Below are 15019 nucleotides of genomic sequence, written 5' to 3'. Positions count from 1 at the left end.
ACCCCATATCACCGGCCGGCTCGTCTTCATTGCACCCCATATCACCAGCCAACTCATCTTCATTGCACCCAATAATGCCGGCCGACTCGTCCTCATTGCACCTCCTTTACCGGCCCACCCGTCTCCATTGCACCTGCTATACCGGCCCACCCGCTTCCATTGCACCTGCTATACCGGCCCACTCATCTTAATTGCACCTTATTTACTGGCCCACCCATCTCCATTGCACCTGCTATACCGGCCCACCCATCTCCATTGCACCTGCTATACCGGCCCACCCGTCTCCATTGCACCTGCTATACCGGCCCACCCGTCTCCATTGCACCTGCTATACCGGCCCACTCGTCTCAATTGCACCCTATTCTCCGGCCCCCTCATCTTCATTGCACCTTATGTACCAGCCCACTCGTCTCCATTGCACCTCATTTACCGGCCCACTCGTCTCCATCACACCCCAGTTCCCCGGCCCACTCGTCTATATTGCACTCCATTCCTCCGGCCCACTCATCTATCACACACTGGTTTCACTACTACTATTCATAATTTCCTATATAGTACATTGCTATACTACCATCTATACTATATACACCTGGCCCATTCGTTTGCCTTGGACACTCCACCCCCTCGGCCCACTCATCTAACATGGTACAATTATTGCCATGGGCCGGCACCAGGTGGCCCGTCTCTATCGGCACATTGTCACGCCCAGCTGCCCATCTGAGACGGGTATATGTTACTGCATTATGTGCATCATCACGATTCTATGCGCCGAGTGATTTGAGCGGGATTGGTGGTATGCGTGTTGAACACATCTGTTCTTGCTCCATCTGGTGGAACGAGTACTAGCGCTATGACTGTGTTTTCGTCAACACAGACTCCAGTTTGCCTGGCATGCAGGGCCTCGAAGTCGCCCGTGTTCGTGCATTTTTCTCATTCAGGTACCGGGGCAGGTTATATCCCTGCGCTCTAATAAGCTGGTTCGACAAAGTTGGCGACACCCCAGATGAAGATACAGGAATGTGGATAGTTCGTCCTGGATATGGAGCAGACGATGCTCCAGAGTACGCGGTCATTCATATTGACTCTATTTATCGTGCTGCGCATCTTATTCCCATGTATGGCATGCAATTTGTGCCCCGGGAGCTCAAATTTTATCATTCATATGATGTATTTCAAGCCTACTATGTGAACAAATACGCTGATCACCATGCATTCGAGATTGCATTTTGACTTCACTTTGTTTTGGATAGCGTGTAGCTACTTAAACACAATTTGACTATATACTACTATTTTCTTTCTGAACATGCCTTATTTCTCTTTGCACCGACAATTTCACTTAGCCACTCTGTGGCGCCTTTGAGGACACCCAATTAACACTCCTTGTATTCATTTTCGCGCCAAAGCGGGTAAAGTGAGATAATAGCAGAAAATAGAAGTGAGGTTTTACTGATGCAGGATGTACTGTTTCGTACAGTTCAACACCTGTACAAACTCTGGATAGTCCTTATACGCGCGCGAGTCTCACGTGTCACAATTGCACAACGTTTTGATGGGTCTAGGTATGCCTGTCTGACGACAGCTCCTTCGGTGAACCCTAGCGCTTACCTTCTACTCCGTCATAATATAGATCGATTATATTCCCTCTAGTTGGCTCGCCTGGAGACTGCACATGGCACCACTTGTGTAGACGGCTGCTTTTGCCTGACGCTCATCTCCTCACCCTCGACTGATCTATCCGATATTCATTCCCCTTGGAACGGATGCACGAAGCACATACATTTCCTCCTATCAATATCATGTTCATCACCTCCATCATCATCTCGATCTTCTGTGGATGAAGCATTTGGATTTGGATGCACGCAACGAATCCGTGTTCAACCATCTCGACTGCACCATCGTCAAGATTGGCATTCCGGTGCCACCAGTGCAACTATGATCATCAACAAATCTCCATGCGCTCATCAGCGCCCGGAACACATTGTCCCTAATAAAAACCTGTATTAACTTGTTCCTCTACAACCGCAAACTGTCCTGCTCTACCGCCTCTCCTGAGGCCTGGATGGCCACTCTTGTCAAGCGAGACGTGTTTGAATTCTAACTTGTACAACAGACAGTCTCGAGAGCATAGTCATGATTGGATTGTAGGTAGCAAGTATATAATGTTTCGTGACAACAGAGTTGTGAATGAAATCCTCATGCAAACCCACAATGACCTTTGTGTAAGACCGAGGCACTCACTGCAGTACAACAAAGGGGAAGTACATATTAGTGAAGCAGTCGTGGATTGAGAAATAGTCAAATTCTGTGTGGGATGTGCGTAATCTGCATTGTACTGTACTTCTATGAGCGTATACATGCAAGGCACGACATGGGGGAGATAATATTGTCATGAAGAAAGTGCAGCCTTCGGTTCCTGGCACCTGTGCCATGATGCACCGTGTGCAACACAACTTAGGTCCAGCTGCAAGATGTTGTTGGGTATCACTAGCACGTTTCCCCGGGCGTATGTCGCCGGGTGGAAATTGAGTGGGATGCAGACGAGAAGTCGTCCTTCGGGACCTACAACCCATCCCTGCTCGTTCGGGCCGGAAGGTGCTGGAGTTTCAGAATCTTCGAGAAAGGAGGAGGCGGAATGAAGGGCATGAGTCGGGTTGGACGAGAAACAAATTGCGGGTGCTTCGAAGGGTTGGTGCTGGGTAAGGAATTCCAGATCCCACACCCGGATGGTCTTGTCAGAAGAACCAGACACACCATATTTGCCGTCCGGCGAGATTGCGACTGACCAAATATGTCCAGTGTGCCCTCGGATAGAGGCACCCACTGCCTCCCTGGTCTTCATATCCCACACCCGGATGGTCATGTCAGATGAGCCGGACACGATGCGGTCTCCATCTGATGAGATTGCAATGGAGTTAATGTAATCAGTGTGGCCTTGGAGAGCAGCGCCTAATGCCTCGCCAGTCCGAATATCCCACATCCGGATGCTCTTGTCGGCTGAGCCAGAAACAATGCGAAGCCCATCCGGCGAGATTGCGAGAGAGTAGACCCGATCAGTGTGGCCTTGGAGGGGGGGACCAACTGCCCCACCAGTTCCCATATCCCAAACCCAAATTGTGCGGTCATCTGAACAAGACACAATGTATTTTGCATCCGGCAAAATTGTGACAGATCGAACATGGTCGATATGCCCATCGAGAGGGGCATCCAATACCTTGCCAGTCTCCATATCCCACACCCAAACCTCCTCGTCATCTGAACTAGACACAATGTATGTCCCATCGCATGAGATTGCGACAGAGTTAACAAAGTCAGCATGCTCTTCGAGAGGAGTACCCAATGCCTCGCCGGTCCCCATATCCCACATCCGGATGCTCGTGTCCGCTGAGCCAGACACGATGCGACTTCCATCTGGCGAGATTGCGACCGACTGAACGGAACCAGTGTGCCCTCGGAGAGGGGCACCCAATGCCTCGCCCGTCTCCATATCCCACACCCGAACAGTCGTGTCGGCTGAGCCAGACACGATGTGATGTCCATCCGGCGAGATCGCAACAGAGTTAATGGTGTCAGTGTGACCTTGAAGGGTGGCGCCCAATGCTTCGCCAGTACTTGTGTCGGCATCCCACACCCGAACTGTCTTGTCATCTGAACCTGACACTATGTGATTGCCGTCCGGCGAGATTGCGACAGAAAAAACAATGCTAGTGTGCCCTTGGAGAGGGGATCCTAATGCCTCCAGAGTGTCCGCATTCCATACTCGGATTGTCTGGTCATATGAACCCGACAAGATGCAATCTCCATCCGACGAGATTGCAACGGAGAGAACTCCTCTGGTATGTCCCTCGAGAGGGGCACCAAATGCCTTGCCCGTCTCCATATCCCACACCCGGATGGTCTTGTCATGAGAGCCAGATATGATATGAGTTCCATCAGGTGAGATTGCGACAGATCTAACTGAGTCGGTATGGCCATGGAGAGGGGCGCCCGATGCTTCGCCGGTCCCCATATCCCACACCCGGATGGTCTTGTCATCTGAACCAGATATGATGCGCTTCCCATCTGGTGAGATTGAGACAGAGTAGACATAACTAGTGTGCCCTTTGAGAACTAATGCTTTGCCGGTCTCTACATCCCACACCCGGATTGTGTTATCCAATGAACCAGATACAAGGCGAGTTCCATCCGGCGAAATTGCGACAGACAAAACGAAGCTAGTGTGTCCTCGGAGAGGGTCACACAATGCCTTGCCACTCGCCACATCCCACACCCGGACTGTCTTATCCCATGAACCTGACACGATGCGCGTTCCATCCCGCGAGAATGCGACAGACGCAACACATTCAGTGTGGCCTTGGAGAGGGGCACCCAATGCCTCGCCGGTCTCCATATCCCACACCTGGATAGTTCCGTCCTCTGAACCACAGACGATGCGTTTTCCGTCTGGCGACATTGCAATCGACCAAACTTCGGATTGCCCGCAGAGTATCTTTTCCATCTGAGGCCACTTTGCGACATGGCCGGCAACAATGCGGGGGGTGCGAGGGAACTTTGTGGCGAACTTTTGAAATATTCTCGATTGGGTTGGGGCGAACGGCAGAGCAGACAGGTATAAATGAGGAGTGCTGTGTAGAATGGTGGATGCAAAGGTTCGAACGAAGCGCAGAGTGTCCCTGGCAGCGTCACGGATATGAGTATAGTCGACATGACCCTATGATCATCCCACTACTTGTAAGAATCTATTTGTCTTGAGAATAGGTTCGAGCCACGCACCGTGAACCAGTCTGATACAGACGTGAGGCACCCCACCCCCGAACCGCCAAGGCTTTTCATCAGAGACATCACTTCCAACCACCAAAGGAGGCGCTCTCCGTCGAAGAAACCTTCAATTTCCTGAGCGAGCGAGGGTTCAAGGGACGTAGCGCCCACATGTGTCCCCCAGAATCGACACGCATATGGTAGCTCAACCGGAATGGAATCTTTGACTCGTTTCTCCAAGTCAGGGACGGCAGAATTGGGTAGGTAAGAACTCTCCAATGAGCAGATGTTGAAGCGAAGTCCGCGCTCCATGACCCGAAGCGAGGCAAAGGCAAGGTCGCTTTGTATCGATGACACATCAATGAAGAAGTCGCGACTGCGCGATGTGTCTTGAAGAAAGTCGTAGAATGATGCGTGGAGGGGTCGTATGGGAACATGACAATCCGAGGTGCCAGTGACGAGCCAGCCTAGATGCACCATGAGCAGGTTCACATCATACTGGTCATCATCGCATGGGAAATGCTGCCGTATCACGTTCAAGGCAGAGATAGGAAGAGGCTCCGACGATGCAAGAATTTGCCCCATTACAGAGCGAAAGATAGGCATCGTTTCCTCGCGCATATCCTCTGGCATGATTTCTGCCAAGATCCGTTGGTACATCTCGTCCAACAACTGTGCTCCTTTGGCGGAGGTTTCAGAAAGCTCACGGAAACGGCTCATCGGGCCTCGGCTGACAGTGTTCCTACTCTTGATGTATTCACAAGCAAGACGAGCCCATTCGAATAGGCCATCAGATTTCTGAGCGAGTGTCTTGAAGTGAGTGTCATCGAAGATATTACGCAGATCTTTCAATCTATCGGAAAAATAAAGCTGGATGTCATGTTCTGTGGATGCAGATGAGATGTCATCCAGGGAGATGTGACGTATGTGTGGTACGGCGTGCAAAATCTGGTGAATGTCGTCCAGTAGACGTGATGTGACGAGAACACGGAAGTTTGCTGGGAGTTCGGCTAGTTGTGAGGAAGAACCGTTGGGCTTGCCGGCAAGTACATGAAGGATGTGTTCCCGGGAATTTGCGTCACCACTCTCATCCAACGCCTCGATGATGATCAACACAGATGCAGTAATGGCCGGGTGAATGTCGTCCAGTAGACGTGATGTGACAAGAACATGGAAGTTTGCTGGGAGTTCGGCTAGTTGTGAGGAAGAACCGTTGGGCTTGCCGGCAAGTACATAAAGGATGTGTTCCCGGGAATTTGCGTCACCACTCTCGTCCAGCGCATCGATGGTAATCAGCACGGGTGCAGTGATGCCTTTGGAAGCCTCGCCAAGTGGGCCTGCGAGCAACTCCTGCCATTGTCTTGAGATGTCGTTGGTGTGCTTGAGCTCATTGTTATTATGAACTGCACACGCCAATGCTTCCCGCATGATTGGATCGCAATCAGCTAAGTCGCGTGCGATGGTGGTGAATATCTTTTCGTGGCAGCCTTCGGTTTTCTTTGTGTGGTCGAAGCAGAAACAAGCCCGTATGTCAACGCGCTCATCCCAGTTGGCTATCGTATGGGCGATGGCTGATTTGCCTTTCCCTGCGGTGCCAGTCAACCATAAGACGCGCGGCACATCCTTCTCCGTGCTGTGGATCCAGCACTTGATTTCAGACAGGATGTCTTCCCGGGTACCTGGGAGACAATTCTTGGAGGTATTCCGTCCAGCACCAGCCACACACGCCATGCCACCAAGATCCGAGTCCTCGGCTGGATCACCAATCGTCAAAGTCAGACAAGAGCTCAGAGACCTTAAAGCCAACTCTTACAGAGACGATCAAGAGTTGTGGTGTTGTGAACAGTCACTTTATCTCAGAACTGCTGCATGAGATTATCGAGAACCTCGCTGTGCCTTTGGATCGTGGCCTCTGTTTCGTCGAAGATCTGTTTGCGCAATCTTGTCCCTTTAAAGAGAGACTGAGTCTTGCGCGAGAACGCGGTGGAAAGAACTCACAGAAACTCTTGACCTCCGAGTAACGGACGATGAAGTTGGCGGACTCTCGCATTTGTAGCGCGATTTTTGTACATATCTCTAGCTTGGATGCGATACTGGCTAATTGCTCTCCTTCCATCAGTAATTCGTAGACTTCTGATATCTTCTTGAGCAGACGGTCAACAGCGTCATCACGGACTGCCTGATCAAGAATCATCTGCCGCATTCTTAATAACCTGCAAAGTGAGAGAATATGGAGACAAGCTCACCTTAGACGCGCAGGTGAATATACTCAATACCGCCTGAACATAGGGATGGACCTGTACAAGAAGGTCAATGACGTACAAAATATAGATAGGCGCCTGTACATCTGCAAGTCCGTTAGCAATGGAATTGAACGTCTTCAACGGTCCAAGAATTCCGGATAACGTGTCGATCGCGCCAGGAACAGTTTGTAGTATGTTGGATGTTGAGGCTATATTTTGGGTCGTTCCTGAGATATTATTCATGCCCCCCAGACCCCTGGCGGCGTCGGTGAGTATTTCCTTCATAGACGTTGGATCAAGGTGTTTGAGCTGATTACGGAACTTAGTACATTATCGAAAGAGAGATAAGAGTTGGACTTACGTCTGCAGCGCGTGAATCGGAAGCCTGGTTTGGAGCGGGAACTATGAGTGAAGAATCCTGCAGCAACAATTATTACACACAGGGAATACACAGAGTTGAGATTACACATACCTGAGTTGTTTGAGAGGGTGGGACAGGTTGTATGCTGGAACCTGCAGCTGCGGGTTCAGGGTGTGGCAATTTTTGAGTGCTTGAAGCAGGATGGCCCTTAATGACCTTGCGGAAGAACTTGCAAACCGGCCCTGGAGGTCCTCTGCGAGATTCATCCTGTGAAGGCGGGAGGGAAGACGTCTAGAATAACATTGTTACATATAATCGGAAGATGCAAGTGGAATGTTCATTACCTCGATTTCACTGGGTCTTCTCTCTGGCAGATGCGGGTTTGAGCGGCTTCGGCCTAGAAATCCGAAGAGCCTCTTCTTCCTCTGAGGATTCATCGAGTAAGTTTGCTGAAATTCCTGAGCCTAAAGAGGTCACTATGTGCAAAAGGGACGATGAGGATGGTGGATGGGACGCAGGGCGGACAAAGGCGGCTGGCAGCCGCGTGTGCGGAAGCGAACATGTATTAGGAAGCGCCTATTATCACAATGGGCCGAACTGAATCGCTGATTGGTTGATGGTGGAATCTTATCGAAGACAGACCTACTCACAAGTCACAGGCTTGGAAGGCCAAACTTTATTCATGACTAGTCCTGGTAGTACAACATATCAGTAGGTAGTGGTATGAGTGAGAAATGAAATTGACTCACCAGCGTGATTAGCTGATGAATTGGATTGATGACCTTCCAAGCAACGCTGAAGGGCCGATGCACACAGAACTAGGTGAGTGAACGATAGAGATTCAAATAGTGCTTCAAACTTTCTACTGGACGTCGGAGACCTACAGTAATGCATACAGATTCCAGAAATATGCTGTTTCAAGTGACCGCCGCATCCTCTCCACCAATGGGATCACTCACTTCAGCGTTCAAGAAGCTTTAAGCATGAACATAGGCAAGTAGTGGAAGCAGCAACCTCATAATTGTTGGAGATGGAATTTCAAATCTAGTCCTGATGCCCCGCGTTGGCCGCCCCCTCCCCTTCCCCCCATTGTCACTAGGAATGTGTTTCAGTCGATTCAGACGTCCCGGGAATCACGATGCAGGCTAGCATGAAGACTAGTTTTGATATGGAGAGCAGACAGCAGCGTTCTAGTGTCTATCATCCGAAGCTCTGAGTCGACGAAGCCCCGCCTTTATTTGTGCATGCTTGGTTTTTACCCCGAAGAATCGACCCCGCTTTTATAGTTTCACCCTCAACTATCAACTGCCCAAGGTTTTAAGACTGCGCTCGTCCTGCTCTCATCCACAAGGTCACCTCATTCACCCCATTTGCCACGTCGAACATGTCCTCTAGCGCGAAGAAACGTCAACGGGAACCTGAGGACTGGGATTACGCTGATCTTAGTGGGCCAGACCCAATGTACAAGAGGACAGCACCAGCATGCATCCCCGCGTCATCATCTACCACCTTTAGGGTCAACACCACCATCAAGGGCCCCGATCCGAATCTAATGTCTTATAGTTCTACTTTTGATAGCAAGGCTCCTTATAGCTATCCTTACACCCCTCCTGCCACTGCCGCGATGACGATGCCATCTGTTCCATATATTCATCTTACAATTACGGTTACCCATACTCCCAACCTACCCATTCTCACGTGCAGCCTCTTCCTCCAGTTCAAAGGCCCTGCCCCCTCCTGTCAAGAAGAAAGACCCTAATGAGCCTATGTCGGCAGCACTTCAGTTCTGAACCTATACATAGATTCGAAGGAACCCAACCTATTAATAGCGTTGTCAAAGTCGAGTCTACTTTCGATCGTACCTTGCGAGTCTCTGTCACAAGCAGTCAAATTGCTTTAAACACGTTCCTGTTTGGGGAACAATTACCAAACTCCCACCGGTGACCGCATGCGGGAAGACGCGCCAAAGAAGCTGCTTCGTCCCGCAGATCCAAGGACGTTGAGTGCAGCTCAATTCGCTGCGGTTTATACCGTGCACGGGGCGTGGCGCCCATTTTTGGTGCTCGATGGGATGCCGTACCCAACGATCGATGATGAGTGCGTACCATGTGGGTGCGCGCATCTCATTGTGAAGCTGGATGATAATGGGGAGTTGTTCGATACAGTGATCGTTGTGGGCGCGCTTGGTGCACAAATCTGCTCGAATGATAAGTCGGAGCTCTTTAGGAATGGGATGCGGGATAGTGTAAGGCCTGTGGTGGGATATTGGTATTTCATCACCGGGGCGGGGTGATTCCTACTGTGCGTTGTTGTGTTGCTCGTACTTATTCTGCGTTTCTCAGCTTCGTGACATCTATCTTACGTGGAAGCCATTTTGCTTACTTGCTGTGATTTAGCAGATAGGATTACTGCCTGCCATGTTGAAAGTTTCAGGCTGTTCAACTCTTCCCAGAATACCGTACAACATCATCTTTGAATTTGAAGATCTATGTACTTATACTTGGCGAAGAAAGGATCTAAACAAGATTCTAAGCCAGGCTGATATGGATGAAGTTCTAGTAATAGACAGTTCCATGTCCACGCGATCATCCTCGATAAGCAAGTGCTTTCAACTGATTGCCTCGTGTTCCGTAGGTTTGTCATCTTCCCTAGTCTTACCTCAACCATCTGCCTGCAGGCTGTCTGTCTTCGCCTCCGTGTTATTGTATCTGGCCATCTACAATCTGCGAGGCTGTGGCAGGCTCGGTCACGAGGACTAGGTCGATCTTGCAAGACCCCCCTGATGACATTCTCGTCGTAATATTCAACGTACTGGACGAAGCGACCCTCATAGCATACGACAATGTAGGTCTCATTTTCACTACTGATCACATTTATTGACAAGTTTTCCTCTTCAGGTATCAGACCGCTTTCACGATATCATTCAGTCCGTTCCTCAGCTTGCGTACCGATTTTCTCTGAAAGCGGCTGGTATGAAAGAGAATGCTGTTCTCGATGAAGCTACCGCGTCTCAGCGTCTTGCCATGTTTCGAAATAACATTTGCGCCTGGCTGGAGCCGGTGGTGGTCACTATGTCACCTTTACGCTCTAATATTGAAGCTGCCTGGCAATGAGAAAATTAAAACAACGGACTCTTCGGTGATGTTCTCTGGGAGAGGCTTCCATACTTAGATTCGAAGGAACCTAACCTAATGATAGCCGGTACCGAACGTGGGCCGTGAGCTGCCATGAGTGCTTTCTTTTGAGGTACAGTTGTTCGCCATTATTCTGGGTGATCAAGCTCTTTATCACATGCACAAATATGCAGCTGAAAACGGTTTGAAACTGCAGTAAAAATGAGATGCGCTGTCGGAAAGTCGAGTCTATTTTCAACCGTACCTCGCGAGTCTCTGTCACGAGCAGTCAAATTGCTTTAAAAAACACGTCTGTTTGGTTTTGTCCAAAATAAAACGGGGGGTGAATAAGGAACAGTTACCAATCAGTATGGAGGACGGAAAGGCATAGCAAATATTAGGCAGAGCTGTTTCGAAGAATCAAACACTAGTACCCAGTCATTTGTTCGGTCACATGTTTAGGAGCCTCTGCGAGTACCGAAGCCATGTCGCTGCGGGTAGATATTCAAACCTGGGCTCAGGAATGAGGAGCGACTTGCGTATACAATGGTCAATCGCTATAACTTTACAAAATTCAAAAGCCATCACTAGCGATAAACCGTTCATCAAGCTTAAGGACAAGGCATGTCGATATTAATGTTGGTGAAAAAGCCAGTGGTCACGTTATCGTGCATCTTTGTCCTATAGCGCACTTTGCACCACATTATCACCCATTGAAGTACTTGCCACCCACCGATGACGCTTCTTCATCTCACCCGTCAAATTGAGTCATGCGTAGAAGAGGAAGGAGAACCCAAGCTTGATCGCCCCTCCCTCTGTTCAAATATCGTGAGTCCTTCATGGGCAAACCGTCAACGTTGTTGAACCTCCATAGGTGTTGACCTCACATCCATCGGTAACGAGGATCATCATTGCAGGTTCAAATTGAAGCTCCCGCAGCAGAGCACCCTCCTTTGCTCTACACTATTCACCAACCCTCCCTTCTCGCATGAGGACCTCCGGCACTCCCACGGAGGAGATCTCCCAGCTACTAGTACACCAGGAACTTGAGTTCATGCCCCGCTGGAAGAAGTTCGAACAAGGAGGAGCTCGAGTCTGCACCCCGCTGGTAGGTCTTCCAGCCCCCCTCCGCCCGCAACTGAAATCTTACGCCGCTTGACATTGATCACGACGACCTTCCTCCCGCGTCTGTCCCTTTACACCACTGCCCTGACAGCATGTGCAATACAATGGACGAAGCCGAAGATACAGATGAGATGTGTCCGCCCCACTCTTCGCTCGCTGTGCTGCGATTCAGAAGACAAGGCGCCAAGAAACGGGTCCCGTCAGCCGCGTCGCAAGTGATGGCTTGCAGGCAGTGCACGAGGCTTGGGAGGTAGGGGCGTTAGTGTGTACTGCGAGAGGTGAGGGGCGTGGCAAGTGAAGCCAGTCTTTCTTGTGTTTATCACCTTCGCTAATGCTTCGTTGGTTTGCAGGTGTCACAGAGGCAGGTGTACCTTGCCGATTTTCATCACTCTCGGATGGAGCTGGGGACTAAGACTCAGGATGTACTGTTTCGTACAGTTCAACACCCGTACAAACTCTGGATAGTCCTTATACGCGCGCGAGTCTCACGTGTCACAATTGCACAACGTTTTGATGGGTCTAGGTGTGTCTATCTGACGACAGCTCCTTCAGTGGACCCTAGCGCTTACCTTCTACGTCGTAATATAGATCGACTATCTTCTCTCTAGTTGGCTCGCCTGGAGACTGCACATTGCACCACTTGTGTAGATGGCTGCTTTCGCTTGACGCTCATCTCTTCACCCTCGACTGATCTATCCTTATATTCACTCCCCTTGGAACGGATGCACGAAGCACATCCATTGCCTCCTATCGATATCATGTTCATCACCCCCATCGTCATCTCGATCTTCCGTGGATGAAGCATTTGTATTTGGATGCACGCAACGAATCCACGTTCAAACCATCTCGACCGTACCATTCATCAAGATCCATTGATATTCTGGTGCCACCCAGGAGTGCAACCACGATTATCGACGAATCCCAATGCACTCATCAGCGCCCAGAACGCATCGGCCCTAACCAACGCTATTAACTTCTCGCTTTCCAACCGAAAAACGGCCTCCTCTATGGCCTCCCCCAAGGCCTGGATGGCCACCCTTGTCAAGCGAGACGTGTTTGAATTATAACTTGCACGGTGGAGTCTCGGGAGCATAGTAATGATTGGATTGCAGTATGCAGGTAGCAGGTATATAATGTTTCGTGACAACAGAGTCGTGAATGAAATCCTCGTGCAAGCCCACAATGACCTTTGTGTAAGACCAAGGCACCCGCTACAGTACAGCAAAGGGGAAGTACACATTAGTGAAGCAGTCGTGGATTGAGAAATCGTCAAATTCTGTGTAGGATATGCGTAATCTGCATTGTACTGTACTTTTATGAGTGTATGCATGCAAGGCACGACATAAGGGAGATAATATTGTCACGAAGAACATGCAGCCTTCGGTTCCCGGCACTTGTGCCATGATGCACCGTGTGCGAGACAACTCAAGTCCAGCTGTAGAGCATTCAAGTAGGGTATCACCAGCCTGCTGCCTGGGGGATGTATTACTGGGTGGAAATTGAGTGGGATGCAGACGAGAAGTCGTCCTTCGGGACCTACAACCCATCCCTGCTCGTTCGGGCCGGAAGGTGCTGGAGTTTTAAAATCTTCGAAAAAGGAGGAGGCGGAATGAAGGGCATGAGTCGGGTTGGACGAGAAACAAATTGCGGGTGCTTCCAAGGGTTGGTACTGGGTAAGGAATTCCAGATCCCACACCCGGATGGTCTTGTCGTCTGAACCAGACACGACGTATTTGCCGTCCGGCGAGATTGCGACTGACTGAATACATGCAGTGTGCCCTCGGATAGGGGCACCCACTGCCTCCCCAGTCTCCATATCCCACACCCGGATGGTCATGTCATCTGAGCCGGACACGATGCGGTCTCCATTTGACGAGATTGCAATAGAGTTAATCTTATCAGTGTGACCTTGGAGAGCGGCACCTAATGGTTCGCCAGTCTGAATATCCCACATCCGTACGGTCTTGTCGGCTGAGCCAGACACAATGCGAAGCCCATCCGGCGAGATTGCGACAGAGTAGACGCCGTCAGTGTGGCCTTGGAGAGGGGCGCTCAATGCCTTGGTAGCCTTGCCCGACCCCATTTCCCACACCTGAATGATCCCATCCCCGGAACCAGACACGATGCGAGTTCCGTCTGGCGAGATTGCGACCGACAAAACAGAATTAGAGTGCCCTTCGAGAGGCGCACCCAATACCTCTCCAGTCTGCACCTCCCACACCTGGATTGTGTGGTCATCTGAACCAGAAATGATGTGTCTACCATCCTGTGAGATCGCGATAGACCGAACCCAGTGCGTGTGCCCTTGAAGTGGGGGACCCAATGCCTCACCAGTCCCAATATCCCACATCCGGATGCTCGTGTCCCCCGAGCCAGATACAATGCGACGTCCGTCCGGCGAGATTGCGACCGACTGAACGAAATGAGTGTGCCCTTGGAGAGGGGCACCCAATGCCTCGCCCGTCTCCATATCCCACACCCGGACGGTCTCGTCGGACGAGCCAGACACGATGCGATGTCCATCCGGCGAAATCGCAACAGAGTTAACAGAGTCTGTGTGAACTTGAAGAGCGGCGCCCAATGCATCGCCAGTACTTGTGTCGGCATCCCACACCCGAATTGTCCTGTCCCATGAACCTGACACTATGTGATTGCCATCCGGCGAGATTGCGACAGAATAAACAGAGCTAGTGTGCCCTTGGAGAGGGGATCCTAATGCCTCCCCAGTCTCCGCATTCCATACTCGGATTGTCTGGTCATCTGAACCAGACAAGATGCGATTTCCATCCGACGAGATTGCGACAGAGAAAACTCCCTCAGTATGTCCTTCGAGAGGGGCACCCAATGCCTGGCCCGTCTCCATATCCCACACCCGGATGGTCTTGTCGTCAGAGCCAGATATGATATGAGTTCCATCAGGCGAGATCGCGATAGATGTAACTGAGTCGGTGTGGCCGTGGAGAGGGGCACCCAATGCTTCGCCGGTCCCCATATCCCACACCCGGATGGTCTTGTCGCCTGAACCAGACATGATGCGCTTCCCGTCTGGTGAGATTGCGACCGACTGAATGGATTTAGTGTGCCCTTTGAGAACTAATGCTTTGCCGGTCTCTACATCCCACACCCGGATTGTCTCATCCCATGAACCAGATACAAGGCGAGTTCCATCCGGCGAAATTGCGACAGACAAAACCCCGCTAGTGTGTCCTCGGAGAGGGTCGCCCAATGCCTTGCCACTCGCCACATCCCACACCCGGACTGTCTCATCATATGAACCTGACACGATGCGCGTTCCATCCCGCGAGAATGCGACAGACGCTACACATTTAGTGTGGCCTTGGGGAGGGGCTCCCAATGCCTCGCCGGTCTCCATATCCCACACCTGGATAGTTCCGTCCTCTGAACCACAGACGATGCGTTTT

The 15019-nt window shown here is 50.7% G+C and overlaps 4 protein-coding genes across 4 annotated transcripts; 2 read left to right on the top strand and 2 right to left on the bottom strand.

The window, feature by feature from the left end:
* Positions 1-891: 891 nt before the first annotated feature.
* Positions 892-1230, top strand: EDB91DRAFT_1060898 (uncharacterized protein; the record flags this gene model as incomplete). Its single annotated transcript, XM_041314387.1, has 1 exon — positions 892-1230. One exon carries the CDS (start codon positions 892-894, stop codon positions 1228-1230), a length of 339 nt encoding a protein of 112 aa, XP_041171988.1.
* A 4794-nt stretch (positions 1231-6024) lies between these two features.
* Positions 6025-6486, bottom strand: EDB91DRAFT_1060886 (uncharacterized protein; the record flags this gene model as incomplete). The annotated part of the gene is made up of 1 exon (XM_041314383.1): positions 6025-6486. A coding segment is annotated over one exon (462 nt), but the record flags the coding sequence as incomplete, so codon positions are not given.
* A 125-nt stretch (positions 6487-6611) lies between these two features.
* EDB91DRAFT_1086247 (uncharacterized protein) lies at positions 6612-8293 on the bottom strand (the record flags this gene model as incomplete). The annotated part of the gene is made up of 9 exons (XM_041316011.1): positions 6612-6703; positions 6754-6968; positions 7032-7052; positions 7078-7307; positions 7360-7416; positions 7471-7650; positions 7704-7823; positions 8109-8154; positions 8244-8293. The coding sequence occupies 9 exons, from the start codon at positions 8291-8293 to the stop codon at positions 6612-6614; spliced, it is 1011 nt and encodes a 336-aa protein (XP_041171986.1).
* Positions 8294-9213: 920 nt separating this feature from the next.
* Positions 9214-9739, top strand: EDB91DRAFT_884785 (uncharacterized protein). Its single transcript, XM_041328712.1, has one exon. The coding sequence runs from the start codon at positions 9308-9310 to the stop codon at positions 9650-9652; it is 345 nt and encodes a 114-aa protein (XP_041171985.1). The 5' UTR covers positions 9214-9307; the 3' UTR covers positions 9653-9739.
* The last annotated feature ends 5280 nt before the right edge of the window (positions 9740-15019 follow it).

This window comes from Suillus paluster (assembly GCF_016628075.1).
Source record: "Suillus paluster strain FC165 chromosome Unknown EDB91scaffold_90, whole genome shotgun sequence".
In the NCBI taxonomy this organism is placed as follows: domain Eukaryota; kingdom Fungi; phylum Basidiomycota; class Agaricomycetes; order Boletales; family Suillaceae; genus Suillus; species Suillus paluster.
Note: the sequence above shows the minus strand (reverse complement) of the source record. Positions and strands in the feature narration are given on the sequence as shown.

Bases quoted from the DNA above. Each gene is read 5' to 3' on its own strand.
- EDB91DRAFT_884785 (XM_041328712.1), top strand. From the start codon at position 9,308: ATGCGGGAAGACGCGCCAAAGAAGCTGCTTCGTCCCGCAGATCCAAGG.